Genomic DNA, 25,959 nt, shown 5'->3' with positions numbered 1-25,959 from the left:
TTCAGTAAATCTAAAGTTCAGTTTATCTGATGAGACTCTGCAACGGTCAACCCTCACCTTAAATACAGAGGTCAATCCCAGGTCAGATGTGGAGTCTTTGTGTCTGCAGTGGTTGTGATGTTAGAGCTCTGCTTCCTTTCTGCTCTGAACATTTGTCCTGGTTGATGTTCCCAGAGGACAAGAGGAGTTGGCTTGGAACAGAGCTTTATATATGATATATATTCATCATGCAGTTGATTTACTGTGACTGCATCTCAGTGAGCAGTCCAGAACTTCTGTAGAGTTTTAGTGAGGTGACACCTTTGTGCTTTTCCAGTTTCAATCTCTAAACATTTATTGGAACATGTGTCAGGGGTTGGGGAAATAGGACACAAGCACAGTAAAACAAGGGGAGGCAGGTAGGGGTCCAAAAAAAAGGCGAGCAGTATTAAAAAAAAGACTTAAGCTTTGGGAATACAGGACATGAAAGACTTAGCTTGACACATGAAGGACGGACAGGAGCAGGCAGGTAACACGGACTAAACCAGGTGGGAAATGACAACAACCAAACAAGAGACAAAAGAGAGAGACTAAATACACATGGGTAATCACAAGACAAGACACAGCTGGAGGGGGAGGAGAAACACAGGGGCCACAGGTGAACACCATGACACAATCAGGCTCAGGAGGGAAACGCAGACAGGAAGTGAAGCTAAACATGACACAAGAGGGACCACATTTCAAAATAAAGCAGGAAACAGACACAAAGCAAGGATCATGACAAACATGTTGATGTAGAAACCATTCCTCAGAGTCATGAGATCACTGACACGTTGTTCTGTCTTCAAACCTTTATTGAACTTCATCACAATAAGTACATAGATTATTAGCAGCTTTTAAATGCTGATCCAAACACAGCTTTACTGAGATGCAGATGGGTCACATTGGTTTGGACCCAACTAGTTCAGCCCTGAGATCATTCCCCGTTTACAGGAAGAGAACTAACATTTCTGCCAGCAAATAAAGTGTATCTACATTTAAACAAGGACATTACAAGAGCTTCAGAGAAACATTAAAGCAATGACTCAGTTTGCAGATGAAGCACATTATAAATCACACAGGAATACATTTAGAAACATTCAGGAACTAGAAGTTTGAGACGGTTGATGAAGGGGACATTATTTCAGACAGATGGAGCACAATCACTAAATGCTGCTTCTCCATGTTAACACAATCATGGAGCCAAGGTTTAACCAAGGAGAAGCTTTCACTATCTACAACATTTAGACCAGGAGGGGAAGTGATCTCCTCCTACAGAGAACACAGAGACACTGAGGAACCAGGCCAGCACCCTAACCCAGGCCAGAACCCAAACCCAGCATAGAGAGGTTCGGTGAATGTGGTTCTGAAGGTGTGGATGTGGATCAGTGTGTCAGAGGAGACTCTGTAGAAGGACAGAGAGCCAGCAGGATGATCCACATACACTGCTACTCTACCAGAGGGAGAGGGAGAGAAGGGGGAGGAGGAGGGGGAGGGTGTGTGTGTTTCTCTGTTATTGTGCCAGACAGAGTAACGACCACCAGAGCCTCTCAGACTCCAGGACTGATCACTCCCTCCAAACCTACAGTCCTCTCTGTCTCCTCTCCTGCTGATTCCTCTGTAAGTCACTGATATAGAAACCCTTCCTCTCCACTCGACCTCCCAGTAACAACGACCAGTCAGAGCTTCTCTACACATCAGCTGAGGACAGGAGTCAAACCTCTCTGGATGATCAGGATAGGGCTGCTCCTCCCACACACGTCTCACCTTCCTGTTGTTGTCAGACAGTCTGAGTTCTCTGTGAGCTGTGTTTGAGTCCAGAGAGATTTCACAGGAATCTGAAGAGAGACACAGACAGCAGTTCATCATCAGACAGTATGCAGGCTTTATTCTGTGTGTAGCCCCTCAGCTGGGCCCAGGAGGGGAACTGGCACCTCCCCGATAACCAGTCCACACCCTTTATTGATTTGGTCCAATCGGGACATGAACAACCCTTCGGTTCTGAAGCCAAGTCCCTGATAGTGAACTAATATTCAACTCAACAGAACCACTTACATTTCCTCAGGCCAGGTTTCAACCACTGCTCTCCACCATGGTCCATCCTGGAGGAAGAAACACAGTGGAAGTTAAAGGGGCCCTATCCTGATCATCTCAGGTCCATATCAGTATTTAGAGACTCTGTGGAGACATGTCTCCATGCCTTGATGATTGATGTGACACTCAGACCCTACAGCCTGAGAACAGAATCAAGAGAGAGAGATCTTTCATGATGACGGATCAGCACAGAAGGACTTCACACGAGAGGACCCTGCAGTGTGTGTGGTCGGTCCATACCTGAGGGTCTCCAGTCTCCAGAGGGGATCCTCCAATACAGCAGACAGCAGCCTCTGTCCTGAGGGTCCTGGATGATTGTAGCTCAGGTCCAGCTCTCTCAGATGGAGGGGTTGGTTACCAAGGCTGAGGACAGAGCTCCACAGCCTGCCTCTGTGACCAGACAGCCTGAGAGCCTACACACACACACACACACACACACACACACACACACACACACACACACACACACACACACACACACACACACACACACACACACACACACACACACACACACACACACACACACACACACACACAATCCATTCATCTAACCTGAGAGTCTCCTGAGGTGCTAACACCAGAACCCTGGCATGTTGGTGCTGCTCAGTATACTAAAGTCCTCTCAGTCTGAAGAGGCTCCATAGAGAGTCAACTCAATAATGAAATATATTGAGCCAATGAAAGCTTAATGAGTAGACGGGTCAGAATAGTTGAGTACTGACCTGAGGGTCTCCAGATTACAGTGTGGACTCTCCAGTCCAGCAGACAGCAGCTTCACTCCTGAGTCCTGCAGGTCGTTGTTACTCAGGTCCAGCTCTCTCAGACTAGAGGACTGGGAGCTGAGGACTGAGGACAGAGCTGCACAGCTTCTCTCTGACAGGTTACAGCCACTCAGCCTGAAGGATTATTTAGAATCAATCAAAGTTAAGGATTATTTCTCTTCCATGACACATAAATAAGTTTGATGAGTTGGTGTTCTTTTCTCTCCATCACGTACAGAGCTTTGTTGGAGGCTTTGACCACTGGCAGCAGCCTCAGGAGAGCCTCCTCTGAAGCAGAGTATTTCTGCAGGTCAAACACGTCCAGATCTTCTCCTGATGACAGTAAGATGAAGCCCAGAGCTGACCACTGAGCAGGAGACAGATCATCCGTGGAGAGACTTCCTGAACTCAGGGACTGTTGGATCTGCTCCACCAGAGAACGATCATCCAGTTCATTCAGACAGTGGAACAGGTTGATGCTCCTCTCTGGACACAGATCCTCTTCCATCTTCTTCTTGATGTACTGGACTGTTTCCTGATTGGTCTCTGAACTACTTCCTGTCTCTGTCAGCAGGCCTTGAAGGAGTTTCTGATTGGTCTGCAGTGAAAGACCCAGGAGGAAGCGGAGGAACAAGTCCAGGTGTCCATTTGGACTCTGTAAGGCCTGGTCCACAGCTCTCTGGTAGAGATGTGTTAGTTTAGGTTTGTCTTCATACAGCCTGGAGGTTGTTGGTTCTTCTGACAGCAGGTTGACTCCAGACTTGATGAAGGTCAGATGGACATGAAGAGCAGCCAGAAACTCCTGAACGCTCAGATGGACGAAGCAGAACACCTGGTCCTGGTACAGTCCTCTCTCCTCTCTAAAGACCTGTGTGAACACTCCTGAGTACACTGAGGCTGCTCTGATATCGATGCCACACTCTGTCAGGTCGGACTCATAGAAGATCAGGTGGCCTTTCTGCAGCTGCTCAAAAGCCAGTTTTCCCAGAGACTCCATCATCTCCCTGCTCTCTGGACTCCAGTGTGGATCTGTCTCAGCTCCTCCATCATACTTGATGTTCTTCACTTTGGACTGAACCACCAGGAAGTGGATGTACATCTCAGTCAGGGTCTCGGGCAGCTCTCCTCCCTCTCTGGTCTTCAGCACCTCATCCAGAACTGTAGCAGAGATCCAGCAGAAGACTGGGATGTGGCACATGATGTGGAGGCTTCGTGAGGTCTTGATGTGGGAGATGATGGTGCCGGCCGGCTCCTGATCTCTGAACCTCTTCCTGAAGTACTCCTCCTTCTGGGGGTCAGTGAACCCTCGGACCTCTGTCACCAAGTCCACACACTTAGGAGGGATCTGATTGGCTGCTGCAGGTCGTGTGGTTATCCAGAGGCGAGCAGAGGGAAGCAGCTTCCCCCTGATGAGGTTTGTCAGCAGCACATCCACTGAGGTGGACTCTGTGACATCAGTCAGGACCTCAGTGTTGTGGAAGTCCAGAGGAAGTCGACACTCATCCAGACCGTCAAAGATGAACACAACCGGGAACTGATCAAAGCTGCAGATTCCTGCGTCTCTGGTTTCAGGGAAGAAGTGATGAACAAGTCCCACCAAGCTGTACTGGTTCTCTCCCAGCACATTCAGCTCTCTGAAGGTGAATGGGAATGTGAACTGGATGTCCTGGTGGGCTTTGCCTTCAGCCCAGTCCAGAGTGAACTTCTGAGTTAGGACTGTTTTCCCAATGCCAGCCACTCCCTTTGTCAGCACTGCTCTGATTGGTGCATCTCTTCCAGGTGAGGCTTTAAAGAGCTCTTCTTGTCTGGTGGGGGTTTCTGGTCTGTCTGGTTTCCTGGATGCTGTTTCAATCTGTCTAACCTCATGTTCCTCATTGACCTCTGCAGCCCCCCCCTCTGTGATGTAGAGCTCTGTGTAGATCTGGTTCAGAGGGGTTGGGTTTCCTGCTTTAGCAATGCCCTCAAACACACACTGGAACTTCTCCTTCAGGGAGGACTTGAGTTTACGCTGACAGACTGCAGCATTAGATCCTGATTGGACGAACAAGAAATGTAATTAAGGTCAGTAAGATGTCACTCAGAGTCAACAAACACATAAAGGTTGGTGTGATTCATCTGAGCTTTCTTAAGGTTCCCAGATTATTCAGGAACGTTAACGCATTTTAGAGTGAAGTTCCTCTCTCAGCGCCTGAGATCTTTATAGAAACCCTCTTACTGCTCTGCAGACGCTCAGCCAGCTCCTCCTGCTTCATGCTCCTCAGGAGGTGCAGTGTGATCCTCAGAAATGCCTCTCTGCTGCTCCTCCTCTGCTCTTCATCCTCACTGTCCAAAACCTCCTCATCCTCCCTCTGACTCTCTAAGCATCCTGGGTAATCTGAAGTCAGGACTGTCTGGATGTTCTTCAGCTCGTTCTTCACAAAAGTGAAGATGTTCTCCTCCAGCAGCTGGAACAGAACAGAATGAGATGTAGACTTTATCAGAGAGCAGGAAACATCAGAGCGTGTTCCTGCTTTGATCTCTTTCTGTTTCTTACAGCTACTCTGCATAACTACGGTTCCTACCTGTAAAGGTGTGGCATTAATAGAGGACTAAGTGGGCACAGCTTCACACGCTGTAATTAATTGATGCTCTTCATTTGAGACAGTGGATAAATGTGTTTCAGTATAGGCTCTTCAGCTTAGTTTGGGATGAACATTTCTTGAGCAGAAACCAGGAGGAAGTATTGAGGCCGAGACACAAAAGCCAGTTGGGTTTTTTCCGGGTTAGTGAGCAGTGAGCGAGTCAGCAGCGTTATATACAGCATATATAAAGTGGTACGTTACCTAAATATATAAAAACTATGATCATTCATTATATTTTATAATAACCGGGAAACCCAGAAACACCGGCTGGTTCTGCCACTGCTGAAATGAAGCCATGAGGGCGATCAAAACAACGATGGTAAACACAGAAGTACACACACCCAGTCTGAATCAGTGGCTCAGGGCTGAGTGTGTGTGCTGGAGTCAGCAGGAGGAGCTGTGCTGGTTCATCTACTCACCATAAATATGGAGTCCAGGTCAGTGTGATGCTGCTGGGAGGACTGACCACTGGGAGCCTCTGGTCTCTGCTGAAGAACTCTGTGGAGCAGAGAAGAGGATTTGAACAAATACAGGAAATAAAGCAGAGGCTGTGTCAGTGGATCCTCCTACAAACAGGACACAGTTTAGATGTGATGCACACACTCTTTACAGTTTCTCTGGGTTAACCACCTTTAAAATAATACATTTAATCATTTGTTTGAACACAGCTGAGTGTCAGCTGGACCGGCCTCTCATGTTGGAACACAACTGTCAATCAGACAGAAACTCAATCACTGATAAATGTGCAGGAGAGAAAACACTGCAGGGAATGATCTGGGGTTATGAAACATGTAAGACCAGATAACAAACATAAAGACCAGTTAAAGTTCTTACCGTGGACCATCATCATGCTGTCCATCTTTAAACTCAATAGGTTGAGACATAGACCAGTCACTTTTCATGGACACACAGCTGGGTCCAGGAGGGTCTGGTCCCTCATGTTGGATCCTGATAGAAACACAGTCAATGTTCAGAAGATAAACGCTGCTGAAGAGAGACTCTTTAACGTTCAATTTAAAACATAAATAACTTCTGGTGTTCTTACCATGGATCATCAGAATGCTGTCCATCTTTAAACACAACAGGTTGAAGCATAGACCAGTCACTCTTCAGGGACACACAGCTGGGTCCAGGAGCGTCTGGTCCCTCATGTTGGATCCTGATAGAAACACAGTCAATGTTCAGAAGATAAACGCTGCTGAAGAGAGACTCTTTAACGTTCAATTTAAAACATAAATAACTTCTGGTGTTCTTACCATGGATCATCAGAATGCTGTCCATCTTTAAACTCAATAGGTCGAGGCATAGACCAGTCACTCTTCATGGACACACAGCTGGGTCTAGGAAAGGATGCTCAGTTTTAAAGCAATAACTGATAAATGCTGCTGAGAATAATTTAGAATTGCAAACGTTTCTACAGAAAACAGTAAATATGAAGCCTTACATTGAACCATCAGAATGACGTCTCTGAATAAATGGATTAGTAGACCAGTCCCTATCAATGGAATCACAGCTGGGTCCAGGTCCAGGTCCAGGTCCAGGAGAGTCTGGTCCCTCTTGGCAGACCCTGATAGAATCACAAACATGATGAATGCAAAGGTGCTCTAAAATTCTGCTGAAAGGATCTTAACTTTTTAACGTTAAACTAACAAACTGTGAGGTTCACTTTACTTCTGATCAGAGGGGGCTCCATCTTTGACTTCAGCAGGGTCAGACATCCTCTGGAGACTCTTAGTGGATCTGTTGTGGTGTCAGGTCCAGGTCTAGTTGTTGTCCTCACTGATTCATCACAGTCGTACCTGCACACAAACACAACACCGTGCTCACCTGTGCTCCTTCCTCTCTGCTGCAAACTGACTCAACCCGCAGAGAGTTGGTGAGAGCTTACTCTGAAACAAACACAACTTATTCAACTGAAACTCAGATGAACACTGGAGAGGGGATCAGAGAGGAGAGGAGTGTGTGGTGCATGTGCAGGGTGGATGTCAGCTGTAGGAAGTCAAAGTCTTTTGGTTTTTTCTTGTCGTATGTCTCGCTGCCGCCTTTAAAAAGTGTCTGCTCTCTCATGCAACAGGCATTCAGTTCTCCTTCTTCACAACATTGCACCTTGACCCACTTGTTCAAAAATCCACTATGCAAAGGATTGTGGGTAAGAGTAGCCAGAAAGGCAGGCTGGTTTACAGACTGCACACTGCAACCAGCTGCACTCGAACATCCTGGTATTTAGGAGTCCTGGACAGGATCAGGTGACCCCAGCATGTGCCGCACAGCCCCCAGATCCACCCAGGCACACAGCATTGAGCGTATATGTCTTAGGTCGTCTCAATGTGTAGCACACCAACAATGAACAGACTTGAAGAGTTACAGAACAGCTGGATCAGTGCTGCCGTCATTTCAAATACAGAGTCCAGCTAACCTGAGCCTCCACTGGAGCGTCTCTGGAGGACATTAAAGACAGAAAGGCCCTAGCAGCAGGGAATGTGGAGAGACCACAAAGGAGGTTTTATAACTGCTTCAAAGATAAGGAAATAAAAACACCTCCGTCACGTTGATCCGAGCCGTCAGTCCGGTTCTTCCGGTCCCTCCCAGCACTACGATGCTTACTCGGAATGTAATCAAACTGCTGCCAAAAAACGTGACCTTTAGAGGAAGTGTTTCTGAAAGACATTCCCCACAACACTTCAGAACAGATATTCAGTCCTGCTCATTTAAATGGTGATCAGCACAATATGATCAGAGTCATCCTGATTATAGAACATATCCTCTGGTAGGACTGATGAGAGGGGGAACTCAGAAACAGAGCTCCATGTACACAATACATTTCATTTATGAGCTCAATTTTCATTTGAATCGTCAAAGGACGATAAACAATGGGACGGATCACCGTGGAATTCCCCTCCAAACCCGCCTTCCCAGTGCCCGGGCCAAATAGTTGTGCTTGAACACACAGTGCAGAGACAGCAGCATATTCTCAGGTTACGTTCAGCTCTCACCGGGACAGGAAGTCACTGGCTCTTTGAAATGTCCGAGTCAAATACTGCATTCTGATTGGTCTGTTTCTCCTGTATTGTAATCAGATGCTGAGGAGCTCTTACTGGTCCCACAGAGGGGAGAGTTACATTCTGCTAGACCCATCCTAGTGTTGGGAGCAGTGGGCTACCAGACCCCAGCAGTCCCTCAGATCCACCTCAGCCGGTCTCCTAACCACCCCCCCCAGCCCCAAAACCCATCTACGCAGCTGCAGGGACAGAGCCTCTGAGTGAGAGACCCTCACTCTCGCTTTACTCCCTCTCACAAACATTACATCAGCAGTCTCAATGCTCCATCGAACCGTTTCAAGTCCGGCTGACATGAGCACGGAGCGGCTCTGAATGCAGTGTGATCCAACACAGGAAGGCCTTTGACACGCAGTGGATGAGAGGACAACACAATGGAGGTTTATAACATGCCTGGTATGTTCACACCTTGATCCGGATCAGACACTCCCTCACAGCACTGATGATAGGAACTCAGATTACAACCAAACTGCTGCCAAGAAACTCACCAGTTCAAGGAAGAGCTTCTGAAACCCTCCGTCTTTAACTCCAATATATGAGACTTTAGAATATAGAGTCCGCCTGAATCAGACCTGCTCAGTTCATCAGGGATTCAGCTCAGTCCATCAGAGCCATCCTGACCATAACACATATCCTCTGGTAGGATTCCTTACTGATGGACTGAGTTTGAGTTGCTGAAACTCGGTGGTTAGCTCGGGTTACTATTTATCTCTAAATGTATAATCCCAAATCATATTCTCACCTGTTGAATTCCCTTCAGGTCAACTCAGAGTCCTTCATGTGTGGAGAAAGGTCTGCTCCTGTCTTCCTCTTCAGTCCTGAGTCTGTCTGCATCTGATCTGAGGACGCTGTCACTCCCTCATAACTCCAGAGAATCGAAACACATCAGAGTCACGTAGAAACCAGTGGAACCAGTTTCAGAAACCCAGTCAGTGAGAGGTGATGTAGTTCCACTAGCTGTCCACTAGATGGTGCTAACTGACAAAGAAGTTCAGATCAGCAGGTAAAAACACATCACAGCAGCCAGAGCCACAAACCTGGAACCCCAAGAAGCTCAGGCTGCTAGTTCTGTTTCCACTTCTTCAAACACACTTTGACTTGGAACACATTTCTGTCAGATTTACTCCTTCCTGTGAAACCTTTGTTCCTTAGCTTTACATTGGTTAAGCTAAAGTAACCACGGTACTTCCATAGGTTAGGAAACTACCTCGTCATATTCATCCCCAAATGTGTAATCCCAAACTTTAAAACCTGTAACAGAAACTACATTTTATTCTGTAACAATCCCCACATATTCCATAAATGGTTTAATGGTATCTATGGGAGCAGAGATAAACTGACGTCTGTGTTTTCAAATTAAGACAGAAGTTAAAAGGACTCTTTTTAATCTGACATTTTGGAGTAATTCTGTTCTGAATTCAATCTACACTCCTCTGTTTGGAGACTAATTGAGGAATGCCATTATCCTAACAGACAGCTTTATTTGAACCCTGCACGTTTAATGCCAGCACGTCACATCAGGTGTTCAAACATAAAAGTGCCTCAGTCCCGTTGATCAGTTTTTTAGACCTGTTAAAGGTCGAGTGGAGAGGAAGGGTTTCTATATCAGTGACTTACAGAGGAATCAGGAGGAGAGGAGAGAGAGAGGACTGTAGGTTTGGAGGGAATAATCAGTCCTGGAGTTTGAGCTGCTCTGATGAGGGTTACTGTGTCTGGCACAATAAAACTGGAACACACATCTCCTCCTCCTCCTCCTCCTCCTTTTCCTTCTTCTCCTCCTTCCTATCCTCCTCCTCCTCCTCTGGTAGAGTAGCAGTGTATCTGGATCATCCTGCTGGCTCTCTCTCCTTCTACAGAGTCTCCTCTGACACACTGATCCACCTCCACACCTTCAGAACCACATTCACTGAACCTCTCTATGCTGGGTTTGGGTGCTGGCCTGGTTCCTCAGTGTCTCTGTGTTCTCTGTAGGAGGAGATCACTTCCCCTCCTGGTCTAAATGTTGTAGATAGTGAAGGCTTCTCCTTGGTTAAACCTTGGTGACTGGAGATGCTAGTTGTTCCTTTCCTTCATGAAGTATATACAGTATCGATTATTGGATGATGTTGTTATTTTGCAGTTATGTTTGCTGTTGTTTAACTCGTCTTAACTGTTTAGCTTGGCCGGGAAATGTGGGCTGGGTTTACATTGAACTCCAGGCAACGTCCCAACCTATCGTCCCCCATATACAGTCAGCAGCTGAACCCCCCGCCCCCAGGTGTGTGTCTGTGTTCAGCAGGATGTCTGCAGCAGGGACTCTATATATATAAATATAATATAATGTCACTGTTCTAGTGGTAAACACTGGAGAAAGAACATCTGATGTGCTGTATCAGAAACAATGCGCCCCGTGTTCTGGAAGTAATATGATCTGTGTTTACATTAGCAGGCATCCTAGCACTCAGAGCTAACGCTGTACTGGAGAGACTGTGTGTGATATAAAGCTCCTGTCCTCGTGGTAAACCGAGAGAGAAATGTTTGAGCTCCAGACTGTTTCAGAGATAATGCTGGATGTGGTTTGGAACATAATATGGTGTTTAATCTTGGCAGCGTTTAGCTGAGTTTCTGCCGGTAGACACCGGTTTTTTCACAGAGCTCACCGCTTGCATGACGCTCTAAAGGGGCGTGGTCAGCAGCATCTCCAAAGGGGCGTGGTCAGCTGGCCCTCCAAAGGAGCGTGGTCAGCTGGCCCTCCAAAGGGGCGTGGTCAGCTTCAGCTCTGCTCAAATTTAAAGCGACAGTCACAGAATCAGCACTTCAGGAGCAGGACTGAAACAGAGGATATGGGCATGGCTAAAATGCATGATCTTAACATTTGGCTCCATGATTGTGCCTTCACATGGAGAAGCAGCATTAAGTTATAATGCTCCGTATATCTGGTATAATCACTTGTCTGTCATGAAGTGCTTTGAGCGGTTAGTCAAAACTTTTATCACCTCCTCCCTCCCTGACTCACTGGACCCCCTGCAGTTTGCCTACAGAGCAAACAGGTCCACGGATGATGCCATCTCCCTCACCCTCCACACTGCCCTCTCCCACCTGGACCAGAGGAACACTTATGTGAGAATGCTGTTCATTGACTACAGTTCAGCATTCAACACCATTGTGCCCTCCAAGCTCATCATTAAGCTCAGGGACCTTGGGCTCAACAGCGCCCTCTGTGACTGGATCATGAGCTTCCTGACGGGCAGATCCCAGGCAGTGCGGATGGGGAACATCACATCCTCCACCTTGACCCTCAACACCGGAGCCCCTCAGGGTTGTGTGCTCAGCCCTCTCCTCTACTCCCTGTTCACGCACGACTGCGTGGCCACACACAGCTCCAACACCATCATCAAGTTTGCTGACGACACGACCGTCATCGGCCTGATCACAGACGGCGACGAGACGGCGTACAGAGAGGAGGTCAGAGCCCTGACATCTTGGTGCCAGGACAACAACCTCCATCTCAACGTCAGCAAAACAAAGGAGCTGATTGTGGACTACAGGAAGAGGCAGAGAGAGGCACACACACCCATCACCATCGACGGGACTCCTGTGGAGAGAGTCAGCAGGTTCAGGTTCCTCGGGGTAAACATCAGTGAGGAGCTGACATGGACACATCACACCAGGGTCATATCCAAGACGGCTCGACAGCGGCTCTTCTTCCTCCGCAGGCTGCGGAAGTTCAACATGGACTCCAGGATACTCTGCAACTTCTACAGGTGCACCATCGAGAGCATCCTGACTGGCTGCATCACCGCCTGGTATGGCAGTTGCACCGCCCTCAACCGTAAGACTCTACAGAGGGTGGTGAAAACTGCTCAGCACATCACCAGGACGGAGCTGCCATCCATGGAGGACCTCTACACCCAGCGGTGTAGGAAGAAGGCCGGTAGGATATTAAAGGACCCCCATCACCCCAGCAACAATCTGTTCTGTCTGCTGCCGTCTGGCAGACGGTACCGCAGCATCCGGACCAAGACCACCAGACTCAGAGACAGTTTTATACCACAGGCTATAAGACTACTGAACTCCTGAGCTCTGTGAATGTCTACTCACATCTGTTTATAGTACACACATACATATATATATATATTATACACATCTGCCATACATATCTGTTTATAGTACACATATCTATATATTATACATATCTGCCATATACATCTGTTATACATAATACATGCATCTGTCCATACCTCCTCATTCAACAGTGTAAAGTGTGTAAATACTCTCAATGTATTCCACATATGTATATATTTCACATCCTCAAATCTTTATTGTTGTTATTGTAAATATTCTTCTCTCTTTTTGCACTATTTTATTTATGTTATCTGCACCATGTATGTTGAGTTGTTGGAGGAGCACGCGACATAAGATTTTCATTGCCAACATATACGCTGTATCTGCTGTGCATATGACCAATAAAACCTTGAAACCTTGAAACCTTGAAACCTTGTCTCACACTTGACTTTTTAATAAATGTTATCAATGTATAGAAGCACGTTTTTTTAATGTTTCTTTTGCACATTGTCACAAGTATTTGTATTGTTTTGTAATACACTTCGCATTAAAATACGCTGTTTCTTTTATTTCTTTGTAAAATGTAGAAATGATCTCCTCTGGCTGAACTTGTTGTGGAACTGCTGTGACATATATGCAGTTTAATAAAGCTTTGATTAGAGCAGCATTTAATAGCTGCTAATAATGAAATAATGGTTATTAAGTTCAATAAATGTTTGAAGACAAAATAATCTGTCCATGATCTCATGACTCAAGAAATGTTTGTTTTGTACCCAACATGTTTACAAAAATGCATATGGTTTTGAATTATTACAAAACCATGTAACGTAAAAACTACTAGAAGTACTTTATTGCTCACTGAGATGCAGGGCAGTTAAAGTAAATGAACTGCATGGTAAATGGGTGTATACAGTATATCTCTTTTCCAGTCTTTGCCAAAAGTTGCTCTGAACATCATCTCTCACTACAATGCATTTGCTTCCAAACCTGTCTGTCGACTCCTTTCATCTCTCTGTGGCTGTCTGCTCACCACATGAAGCTCAACCTACACAATCAGAACTAGACAGAACGGCTCATTTTGGCTGGTCCCAGGCCTACACATAGAAGTCTCACGAGATGGTACTCTCCCCTCAAACCCACGCTGCTTAAGGGGAATAGCTCATGGAGGCCGATTCCAAACTGCACAGAATGGCTCATTGTGGCTGGTCCCAGGCCTACACATAACAGTCCCACTAGTTAGCATAGTCCCCTGAAATCTGCTATGCTTAGGATGGCTCATTGTGGCCAGTGCCAGGCCTCGACGCAGCAGTCTGAAAACTAGGATATTCCCTCAAATCCACAGCACTCCAGTCTTTGTGTCACATGTCTGATATTTGGTCCACGTATAACTTATTTCTTTGAGTGCCTATACAAAACCTGGGAGAACTAATTTCACAAATGTAGAAAGTAGTGTAAGAAACAAAAGAGTTAAGTAAAGAAAGAGTAACTAACTTATGTAAATGCATTTGTGAAAACATCATTCTTTGTTTTCACTGTGTCTCTGCTGACCTCTGGTGGCCGTTTCATCAAACATCCAAAAACTAAACACAATCTGGTGAAATGATTTTATTTCAAACTGAAGCTGCTCAGAGAGATGGAGGTGATCTGTTAAACAGAGAAGTAAAAACAGAAAGGATCTTATAGACGGAGTTAAAAAAAATCTGCAGTCAGCTTTTAAGACCCAGCGGCCTTCTGGGAAACAGAGTCCACTCAGAGCTCAGTCATCTCCTCCGCACAGACTCAGCAGAGCCTTTTGGTAGTCCCCTTTAGTGTGCTCCTGAAACACAAGACAACTATAGTTATAATGAGGGATTTCAGACTTTGAGGACCATTTACATGCACTAAAACCTACATTATATAACACACTACAGGAAAGGGAACACCCCAAAGGGCGAATCGGGCCCTTTGAGAAATGATTGATGGGCCAAGACTGATCTCAACACCCAGATCAGCTGTTGCTTAGTCGACAGCTGTATCGGTGTGAATGAGGCGTGTACCGTTGATTGGCTTGGATGGTGTGGTGAGTAGGCAGATTTTTGGGTTGTGTTTAGTGTGTAGTTTGGTAGTTAGAGTTACAGGGCTGCCGTGGTTTGGCTGTGTAGGTGCTCTGAGCTCTGGCTGCAATAGTTATCAGCTTCAATGCAGCTGTCACTCACAGCGATGGTCTGGTACAGGCTTCTCTTGTGCGTCTTCTTGAACTCTGAGCGGATTTTCATCAGGTCGACTTCACAGCGAGAGACCATGATCCTCGTCACCACCTTCTCCTTCGCTCCTTTACTCTGCGCACACACACACACGCACGCACGCACGCACGCACACACACACACACACACACACACACACACACACACACACACACACACACACACACACACACACACACACACACTGGTTACTTTAATCGGAGAATAGCAATAAATGAAAAAACATAAGGTATTTAAAACCCTCTTATAACTTCAGACTGATTTGAAGGTGACTGATCTGTACCTTCATGGCTTCATTGAGTCTGTTGGCAAAGTACAGCTGTCTGTTCTCAAAGCACTCGACTGTGAGAGAGGAGAAACGCACATTCATGTAGTACACATTAAACCATTACATCTTATGCAACAGTATTTTATTTTGGAAAGCTATAAATGTGGTTCTGTGCTTTTACTCTGAGGTTACAAACATCAGCGTGGGGTTTTACCCAGAGTGAGGAAGGATTTCTCCAGGTCTCCCTTCACCTCCTTCCTGATGCTCTCCTTCATGTCGTATGGACTGTAGCTCTTGTAACGGTCAAACACTGCGCACACACACACACACACACACACACACACACACACACACACACACACACACACACACACACACACACACACACACACACACACACACACACACACACACACACACACACACAAAAACAACTTAAAGCTCATATTGTTTCATGAGCGTTGTGTTTTTAGAGGTGTTTTACGTACAATATGTTTAAGAAATAAGTTGCCATTAGTCATAAAAATGTTTTGACAGTAAAAAAAGGAATGGTTTAGAAGTAAGTTTGAGAAAAAATAAAATTGAACATCAAGAAGCTGAATGGAAAATGTATTTATTTCATGTTAGAGGGAAAAGGCTTTGGCAGGGCGTTGGGATTGAACATATCAATGTGCTTCATCCGACTCTCAAAAAGAAATATCGACATTGAAAACATCTCACATCCAGTAAATGAATGTAAGTCAATGTGAGGTCATCTAATGTAATGGCAATATAACTGTGTGTGTGCGGGATTGTCTTGCTCACATTGTGGGGACACCAATGTAATGCGGTCCTTTTCGGGACCAAATGCATGTCCCCGAATCATCAAAGTTAGGTTGAGGATTGAGCAAGCACTGTTTCTGGTTGGGGCACATTTTCAGTATGCAGTAAATAAATGGAAGTCAATGGTCAGTGTAACATGCTCTGAAGTAAACACTGTCATGGTAAGGCTTCGTTTTGGGGTCAAAATGCCAGTGCACATAACGTCAATGACCTTCAGGATCAAGACTGGGCTTAAAGTCAGGTTAATAACAGTAAGGGAATGCTGTGTGTGTGTGTGTGTGTGTGTGTGTGTGTGTGTGTGTGTGTGTGTGTGTGTGTGTGTGTGTGTGTGTGTGTGTGTGTGTGTGTGTGTGTGTGTGTGTGTGTGTGTGTGTGTGTGTGCGCGTGTCACCTTTCTGCAGGTGGGGGACGCTCCTCTGGGACATGATGGAGATCCAGGTTGCCACGTCGGTGCCCTTCCTCTGAACGCCGGCTTCATACAGACACTGAGAGGGGAGAGAGTTACAGTCACCTTACTGTACAGTACAGTAGGTGTGTGTACTGTAGGTGTGTGTACTGTAGGTGTGTGTACTGTATGTGTGTGTAGGTGTGTGTACTGTTCATTAGTAGCTATAAATGAAATGAAACAGTGAGTGTTGGATCATGCAGACTGAAACCTAAAAACTGAGATTTCCCTCCAGAAATCCAGTGTGTTTGAAAGTGTTTTGAGGAAGAACTCCATAAAGGTGCGCTGTTCCACTCACTCGGGCGTCCTCGTCGATCTTCTCGTAGTCCACCACGTTAGAGGGCTCGTCTCTCTTTGTCTGCATGTGAAGAATCAAAATGCATATCAGAGTTCAGATGTGAAACTACATTTGAACAACTTGGATTTTCTTTCCTTGTGTGTCATGCTCATCATTTAGCCTTAATATATCACATATCCTGACAAAGGGACAACACCTGCAGAGGGTTTGTGGGTATTTGATATTACCCCAAAGAGACAAAGGTCAAACACGGGTTAGCATCGCGCTACCTGAACCAGCGCTAGCAGCAGTTTAGCGAAGTCTCCTGAAGTGTCTCCGGCTACGTCTTTATCCAAGTCCTTCTTAAACACTGCAGACAGAAAGAAGAGAGATGCAAAACAATCACAGGTTGAACACGACATATGATGTAGCTCCTGTTAGCCACGGGAGCTAACTAGCCAGATGTTTATAGTTGTTATGATAGTAAAGGTCAGCGAGCTAACGTGCTAACAGCTTAAATATACTGTATGTACAGCGGCATTTTAGCGCTACTAACTTAATCATTTTCCATCATTTAATCTCAATTATTAAGCGATAGATATCATCAAACCATAACCACTTATTGATAACACACACACACACACACACATATATTGTCATTACTGCAACGTTTCTTTAACGTATTTGTCCTTTTCCTCTTAAACTGCTAAATGTATTAGAGATCATTGTTATGTCACTGAGTATTGCAATATTAGATATCAAAGTGACTTTTTGATAAGATTACTAAACTATTGATATTCATCTTTAGGTGATCAGTAAATGAAACACTTGATGAAACAAAGGAGAGCACATTTTATTGTAAAATGTGTTGATTCACTTATAGAATCAGTATTTCAGATATCCTTTTTTGGTAATTGTTCAATGAAATATGCAGGCTAATGTTAATTGCCCAACTTTTGTCCTGCTAATTGAATTCAAACCCTGCCCACTTACAGAACAGAAAGGACAGATTGTTCAACAGTTTAACTAAACCTCACTGATATTGGTTGTAATGTACGCAGCAGTACTCACAGCGTTTTAGAAAGTCAGAAATGTAATTCTGTATTTCAAACGTACTGTCTTTGTAAACCCTCTTTATCTCCAGCAGCTCCTCGTTGTTTCTGGAGCAGACGATCTCGATGAGCGTCTCCTCGTCCGTCCCCAGGCCCTGAAAACACACACAGGTTAGACTTTATTCATTATGCTAAGAACACTATTACATAAGAAGTTATTCTGCAGAGCTTTCTGATTGGTCAAAGATGTTCTCCTGCAGAACAGTGTCCGCTGTGATTGATCTAATCTAGAATACCCCTGAGCTTCCCCACGGGCATCCATAAAAGTACATCTTATCTTAATGTCAAGAGCCGATGCATCAAAGTGTGATTAAATAGCACAACATGCTGTGAAGCATCTTCTAATGGCTAGAGATGTGCTCTGTATCATGTGGATATCAGGTTTGGGAGGTTGTTCTTCAGACTCCTCTGTGTTTGTTCTCTTAAAGTCAAAATGTGGAAAGAGCCCGGACACTGAAAGGACCGTATGTTCGTTGAGAGGGGGAACGTGTCTGACCTTCATGGAGGCCTTGAGCTCGGAGGCGTCGTACTGAGCGGTGGTCTTCATCAGACCCAACATCAGAGCCTCCAGGGAGCCGGACAGCGCCCCCTTCAGGGCCACGCTCAGATCCTGGGAGAAAAAAGCACTTCAGGTGAATGGGGTCAAAAATGTTACAAGCAGATATGACCATGAAACTTCTTCACTTCCGGACTGACTTTAGCACAGTCATCTTTTATATTACAAGATCTCCTAAATGTTGTGTTTGGATATGCAAAGAGGCGTTATGCAATGCTAACTTTTGGTCAATTTAAGAGAAGTCTGCACACAGCAACGACCACATTAATAGAATAAACTCCTGGAAGGGGATTAGGATGTTTTCTTTCCTCTAGTCTGTCTAAACCAGATTAGATTACCAGGATTAGGTTATGCCTCAGAGGTGAAATAATCTACAGTTTCATTCCAGTATATTTAAATATGTTCATTAAATCAGAAACGTTTTGAACCTTCTTTGCGATCCGTTCGTACTCGAAGGCGATCTCTCTCCGCTGCTCTGTGCTGCGTCTCGTCAGGATGTCGATGACTGTCTGCTCGTCCACTCCTGCAGACACACATTGAAGGATATATTATTGCTTGCTCATGAAGACATGTTTATGTATAAAAGCAGAGAGGGTTTCAAACTAAGAAGAGAAGTGAGCTTCATGACAGAGTTAAAGGTGAGCTAAAACCTGAGAAAGGAACTGCATTCTGCTACTTTATTCACAGAGAACACTAACTGCATATTCCAGAACTGTGGGAGAAGGCAGAGAGAGGGACAGCAGGAGATAGCGGTGCCAGGCACTGGGTACTGCACGAGACAGGAGAGTTATGATAGAGTAGAGGAGGATTAGAGGATAGGATGCAGACCCGGGAACTCGTGAAGCCAAGAGAAGAGGACTCTGCCTGTCCTCCAACCAGAAACCAACAGGCACCACACTCAAAAATATACATGTAACATGTCATAAGGGACCGCCCCTTCTCTCTTTCACAAAGTACAGAGATGGTGTGATGTCACATGTCGAGGCTCCAGGTGGGAATGAAGCCCAGGGACCTCAATATTGAGAATGTGTCTCCCTATCACAGCTGGAAATAAATCAGCTTAATTTTAACCTCACCACTTCGTGTGGACGCCTTGCCTCGTAGAGAAATTGTGGAACACAGCAGTCAGCTTAGTGTTTAGTTTGCAGATACACTTTAACACGGGAAACTGTTACAGGGGCCCTTTCCTGCTTTGGGGGTTTCCCTTTCCTGTAGTGTGCTCTATAGGTTTGTTTCTCTCGAACACCAACACAGAGTCGAGGGATGCTTCTGACTCCTCTCACCTTTAGTCTTGATGGCGGTCTCGATCCGGGTGGCGTCCCTACCCGGGTCGAAGTCTCGTGCCGGCACGACGGTGGGGAATTTAGGCTCCGCCTCCTGCAGAATATATGAAGGATTTCAGTGCAGAGCTCCAGGAAAAGTGTGCTGTTGCTTGAAGGTGTGGTGTCAGCATGAATGTTGGGGGGGGGGGGGGCAGAGCTGTATCTGTGTAACGGGGCAGTAAAACTACAGAGCTCCAGACTGTGGATCCTCTCAGGCTGTAAAGAGATGTAAATCTGAACGAACATGAAATCTTCTACATAGATCTTCAAGGAGGAGGATTTGTAACGTCCAACAGTGAGAAAATAAAACCAGATAGAGAAGTAGTGACATTTATCAGACTACCAATAAATAAGGACTGGTAGAAAATGTTATTTTCGTATTCAAATTAAAGGTTTTTAGCAATTGATAAAAGATGTTCACAGAAAAGCGTAAACACGTTTTCTGTGGGTGTAGATCAAAGCTCGGATTTAATATCCAAACGCACAATGATTATATCTGTGGCTGTTATTCTCTGGTCCGGTTTCTCACTCACCCCTCCGTACGACAGCGTCAGTTGACCCAGAAACTCAGAAACCAGCGCCATGTTGAGTTCACCTGCAGGAAACACGGTTGGAGAGTCTGATTTATTCAGCACCATCGCAACGGATCCATCTCTGCAGAGTCGCCCGTCTGTTGGGCTCTCTCCTGGTTCATGCTTAAATGCTGGCATGAAAAACCAGCGTGAGAATAATACTGACTGCCGCAACAAATATCTGGAATATCAATTTCCCTTTGCTGTTTGGTCTCTAAAACTCCAGAGAGAGGTATTCACATATTACATTACCTTAGAGCCCACCTTAGAGCCCACCTTAGAGCCCACCTTAAAGCCCACCTTAAAGCCCACCTTAGAGCCCACCTTAGAGCCCACCTTAGAGCCCACCTTAGAGCCCACCTTAAAGCCCACCTTAGAGCCCACCTTAGAGCCCACCTTAGAGCCCACCTTAAAGCCCACCTTAGAGCCCACCTTAGAGCCCACCTTAAAGCCCACCTTAGAGCCCACCTTAGAGCCCACCTGTATGAAGCGGAAACCTGCAGATGTTTGAAAAGTGACCAAACAGATAAATTGACTTTCCAATTATTTGCCGAATGATTTAATGCTAACAGCTTGATTGATTGATTGATTGATTGATTGATTGATTGATTGATTGATTGATTGATTGATTGATTGATTGATTGGCTAATCGTTGCAGCTATTCAATGCCAAATGCATTCGACAACGAATACACATTGACATCCTTTATTTTTTCGGTTACCGATGTACACTTCTGATGTTGGACAGATCAATATCAGTGTTTGTAAGTTTGTGTGCACTGATTGGTTAATAAAGGAGTAAACATCAGAGTTATAATGTCTAATGCTTAGTAAACAGATGTTTCCTTCATCCCTCGTCCGTCTCATATTCAAATACCTTTACTAAAAAAAGACTTTTGTGCACAAACTGGAAATCTGCATAAATCTGTGAGGAAGGAGAGTCCACAAAGTCTGTTGAGCTTTAATCTCGGGACAGATCTCCTCCCGCTGGAAGCACTTCAGGTTTCCTCTTCAGGTTTCTAAAAATGGACGAGCGAACAATAGTGTGTGAACGCCGAGCGCTGCAGAATCCAGCCGCCATTGAACGCTTCACATAGGTGTGCTTTATTTATTGAACAGGACATTCCACTGGGTGTGTCAGTATGGAGGGCAGATAAGGAACACACACACACACACACAACACACACAACACACACACACACACACACACACACACACACACACACACACACACACACACACACACACTTCCTAGATGTAAAGTCTCGTTGCGTAACTAAATGATTAATGATTTAGTGCTAGAGTCTGGAAAGCCCTCCCGACCTTTGACCTCTTTTTAAACACTAACAGGAAGTGTTGGCGACGGTTCGTTAGCAACACCTGATACACACACTCCCACAGCCAGAGATATTCCTCCGTTTATTGGAAATGATAGAGGACCCCCCCCCCTTCATCTCTCTGATAACAGATCACACAGAGCTGGTGGGTTTAACTGCCCTGAGCTGAGCCTTCCAGGCTGCATGGCCAAAAGTATCTGGACGCTTTAATGAAATTATAAAGAGCGTCAAATAAATGTCATCATTATTGGTTCATTGTAGTCATGAGCCAGACTGAAAGCCTGCACATGTTATTGATTCGTCCAGAGGTTCACGTTAATACAATATGAGAACAACATGTTTCAGGTACTTTTCCTTCTGTTTCGTCTTGCATGTGATTCAAATAGTGGGTATTCTTCTGTTAGGCTAAAGCAGGGACTATCTTAAACTGTTGGCACAAAGCTGGAAGAACAATAAGGTTTAAATACATGACGCTGCAGCTAGATAAAAAAAGTTAAACTGTTTATATTTGCTTTGTGACTACAGCTGTTAAATGACCATCTCTCTTTCCCTGAGCTGTCAAATAATATCTATAATTCTTTTGAAGTAAAGTCTATTCCCATTGCTTTTGTTCATTCTGTGTTCTGTTCTTCATTACCCACTTTGCCATGATTACGGGGTGTTCCAGTGAGGGACATGTGGAAGATGTTAGTCCCATTGCGTTGCATTCAAGCACATTACTGCCTGCAAGTAAATCTCAGCCACAGATGTAGGAGCATGAACTGAAATGCAGAAAGAGTGATGTTTGTCGAAGCGGACATTTAGTTCTCCTCATAGATTTTTATAAAGGAAGCACAAAAACATGTAGCCCGCCCTAAAGCATACACTAATGCATCGTATGTTTTCTCCAAATGGGACCATCATTTACTAAATGAACCTCTCGCTGTGTGGAGAGGCCTGGAAACTACAGGTGGAGACCATAAACCCTGTGATAAATTAGGAGAGAAGTAGGAGCATTTTCTCATAGACTTCCATTCAATCGGACTAGAATAACTTTAACAATGGCTCCTTTACAGCCGGCGTTGCATTACAATTTAGAGCAGCAATTAAAGGTGTTGTTTATCAAGAGGTCTGGTGGGGAGAAGGGGTATTATACATCATCACTTCCCATCCACATTTTGATCCTGGGATTTACAAGTGAAATCCCAGCAGCACTTGTCAGACTTTTATTTTGAAAGTTCCTGGGAGCCTTCAGCTGTGTTTAGAGTTACTCCAGCTGTCAGAAATGTACAAAAGCATGTTTAGTATCAGCTGCTCACAAAATACTTCTCAATGAATCTTTCCCCCTTCAAAATAAAAGCCTTCAGTCAGATTTGAGTTGTCTTTCTGTCTGCCTGTTTATGAATGGATGTTTGGGTTCAGAATCGTCTGGTTGTTGTTTCTAATGTAAGGAAATAAGACGTGCACTTCTGCTGTATCCGTACAGTCTCATAAACACTTTTCTCTGCTTGCAGATAATGAGCATCACCTCTCTGTGACCCCCCCTTGGTTTATGACACCAACATGATACCATGGTAATTACAGGCCGACAGAGAGGGTCTGCAGGGAGGACTTTACCCGCCGCACCCATCCACAGCCGGCTGTCAGCACATCAGCAACATGTCACACTAACATCCCAACATTACAGCTAAATTCAGAGTTTAGCAACAGACATTTCTTGCAGATTAAAGAACCACCCTCCCAGCTACACGCTCTGTGTTTGAAGGATTTGATCTCCTGTGGAAGAAAGCTGCAGATTCTCTCAGCATGTGATCTGTGTTCCCTTACCTTCAGCAGGAGCAGCAGCAGTGAGGCAGCGAGCAGCAGCAGCTCCGTTATGATCCGGGACGGTACAGGGTGTGTACTGTTTAAATAGCAGCTGACTCACACGCACACACACACACACACACACACACACACACACACACACACCGCCCTATCTGAGTGCCCCGTATGACTCAGTGGTCGAAACTTTTACTCATGGACATAAATTCCTCACTCAGGTTCAGATCGCCTCGCCTGCTGATCTCTGCTCTCTGATTGGTTGGCGGGTGTCCATTAAAGCAGCTAAACCTTTAAACAGCACATTAATAATGAGAGCTAACAACTCATTACTGGGAGAGGGGAGAGGCGCAACTCAACCAATGCACAACGAGGTTCTTTGACCCTTTTAATTGTGGCTTGAGAGTCAGAAACCTTTACCGTGTTTTGTTATTTCTCCTACTGACTCTAACTCCTCATGCTGCTGTAGGTTGGCTACCATTCAGATAGAGAGAGATCCAGAAACTCCAAATATCATCATCTTAAGACACAAGGCTTTGATTTCATCACCAAATAAAGAAAGTATAACAGAGCGCTCATTCTTATTCATTTCATCAACCGTTTTGTTATTTTCAGCAAACAAAGGTCCAAATTCACATTCTGAACAAGCTGCGTGGAAAGTGGACGTTAGCTTTGCATGCTAAAGGTATGCTGGCCTTCACTTCAGTTTAAGCACGTTTAAAAAACATCTGAATGTTCACTCATTGGTCCATAACGGGCTCTCCTGCCCACCACCCACTTGTTTGCCTATAAAGATGCAACAGTGGCCTTGCCAAATTCACACTCAGCTAGATTCAGTGTCAGCGGAGCCTCTGCACGCCTCTGAAACACACATTCAGTTGTTGGAGAGACAACCTCATCATCAAGGTCACGTTACAGCTCATCCCCAACATTAAGTGCATTGAACCCTGAAATGTGGCCGGTGCATTCCTCAGGACACGCCCTAACAGTGTTCTGCAGGAAGGCCTCAGGTGGGACATTAGCAGAGGTATCCGAGGCTCTGGACGTGAGAGGGACCTTTTCCTACACCAAACAGGTGGTTTTGTCTCTGAATCGGAATGCCTCTGTTATTTGGGACTAATAAAGGAATTCTTCCGTCCCTTTTGTAGAACCCCTTTGGAGCTCAGAGTCCAGGGTTGTACAGCCGGCTGTTAGAGAGTTAGAAAAGGTAGAGAGGGCGTTGATGGTGGACCTGGGTACTCACTCTGCTAATATTTATCCAGACAGAGAGAGATAAAGAGGGTGTGGTGGGGTAGGGTGGTGTTTTATGGATCTGAACAAAGTCATTATGTTAGAGGACAACCCCAACCCAGCCCAGGTGAGGGTGCAGGTGAATCACTGCAGGAAGTAACCTTTACGACAGGTGTGGTATCTGCCCCACCGTGCTAGGCTAATAAAGCTAACGTGTGTACGTGTAGCATGCTAATATCTGAAGGTGCAACCATTAGCCACTAACAAACCAAGGTACCCCCCCACCTGATCACCTGAGTCTCCTTCCAGAGCACCGTTGTGTTTTTGTAAACCAATCAGCTCTCAGAGGGTCGTGGCCAGCAGCAGCTCATTAGCATTTAAAGCTACAGACACAGAATCAGCACTTAAGGAACAGGGCTGAAACAGAGGGGGTTATGGGACAATGATCTGTGTTTCAGCCAATCAGAGACAGGCTCTGGAATATATTGATGAAGAAGAGGATGATAGGGCACCTTTAAATACCCTAAAGCATGATGTTTCTCCTACAGTTACAGAGCTTTAGATGAAGCTGCAGCGCGTCAGTCGGCCTCCGCAGAAACAGACCCTGCAGTTTTATGATCCTCTGAGATCAGCTGGACTCTGCATTCTTTCCTCCGTTACGTAACTCACATCTCTTCCCCTCACAGAGGAAACTCCTGCAGTTAATGCAGAGCGGAAAGCTCCATTGTTTTTTGTGCTTTTATTTTTGAACCTCCAACGACAACAACATGACAACGGACTCCCGATAGAACAGAGGCAAAGCAGGAGTTGAAATTCAGTGAGCTCAAAGAAGGGATGTTCTGCACGCTGAATAACTCGCGTTGGGTAGTTTGTTTCTCTGCTTGGTGGAATAAGACGGAGGATGGAGCTCATGTATTATATTCCTGATAACGTTTTGGCTCCAAATCTAGGGAGAAACCACTGGATCTCAAGAGAGACCCTCTGGTGTTCGGTGATAATGCTCTTTATTAAACATACACAGACTCTTTCTACAGTTCGGAGATAGGAAACATGAAGGGAATTCAGATTGTTCTCATCACTCTGACCGTACAGAGCTGAAATCCTTCAGTAACTCCTGCTCACACAGTCTCTCTGATGGATGAGGATACAGTGGAGTACTCCAGAGGAATGTGACCTGGACTCAAAGCTGTGTTTCATCAGAGATATAACACAGCCCAATAAATATGTGGAAAGACTTCCAGTGAAAAGAGAGGTTTGGTTGTGATGTCATTCCTTTAGAGACAGGAAGTGGGGGCGGGACTGAGCAGCGAGAGGCTCATGTTATTCTGGTATAGAGAACAGGCGGACACAAGACAGGAGATACAGGAAGTGATCTGAAG

General features: G+C 45.3%; 2 protein-coding genes across 2 annotated transcripts; both read right to left on the bottom strand.

The window, feature by feature from the left end:
- Window positions 1-812: 812 nt before the first annotated feature.
- Window positions 813-8,012, bottom strand: LOC134863597 (NLR family CARD domain-containing protein 3-like). The gene is given in 13 exon segments (XM_063882188.1): window positions 813-1,856; window positions 2,074-2,120; window positions 2,353-2,458; window positions 2,461-2,525; window positions 2,838-3,011; window positions 3,113-4,907; window positions 5,092-5,320; window positions 5,917-5,995; window positions 6,332-6,445; window positions 6,543-6,656; window positions 6,754-6,837; window positions 6,942-7,064; window positions 7,169-8,012. Coding segments are annotated over 13 exon segments (3,543 nt in total). The 5' UTR covers window positions 7,216-8,012; the 3' UTR covers window positions 813-1,290.
- Window positions 8,013-14,187: 6,175 nt separating this feature from the next.
- On the bottom strand, window positions 14,188-23,506 carry LOC134863639 (annexin A2-like). Its single transcript, XM_063882269.1, has 13 exons — window positions 23,357-23,506; window positions 20,176-20,237; window positions 19,604-19,697; window positions 18,749-18,843; window positions 18,261-18,374; window positions 17,769-17,859; window positions 16,943-17,022; window positions 16,674-16,733; window positions 16,322-16,415; window positions 15,323-15,418; window positions 15,124-15,182; window positions 14,793-14,915; window positions 14,188-14,413 (listed from the first exon to the last, which is right to left on the bottom strand). Exons 2-13 carry the CDS (start codon window positions 20,224-20,226, stop codon window positions 14,354-14,356), a joined length of 1,017 nt encoding a protein of 338 aa, XP_063738339.1. The 5' UTR covers window positions 20,227-20,237; window positions 23,357-23,506; the 3' UTR covers window positions 14,188-14,353.
- Between the last annotated feature and the right edge of the window lie 2,453 nt (window positions 23,507-25,959).

Source organism: Eleginops maclovinus, chromosome 4, assembly GCF_036324505.1.
Source record: "Eleginops maclovinus isolate JMC-PN-2008 ecotype Puerto Natales chromosome 4, JC_Emac_rtc_rv5, whole genome shotgun sequence".
NCBI classification, from domain to species: domain Eukaryota; kingdom Metazoa; phylum Chordata; class Actinopteri; order Perciformes; family Eleginopidae; genus Eleginops; species Eleginops maclovinus.
The sequence above is the reverse complement of the archived record's forward strand: the minus strand, read 5'-3'. Positions and strand labels throughout refer to the sequence as shown.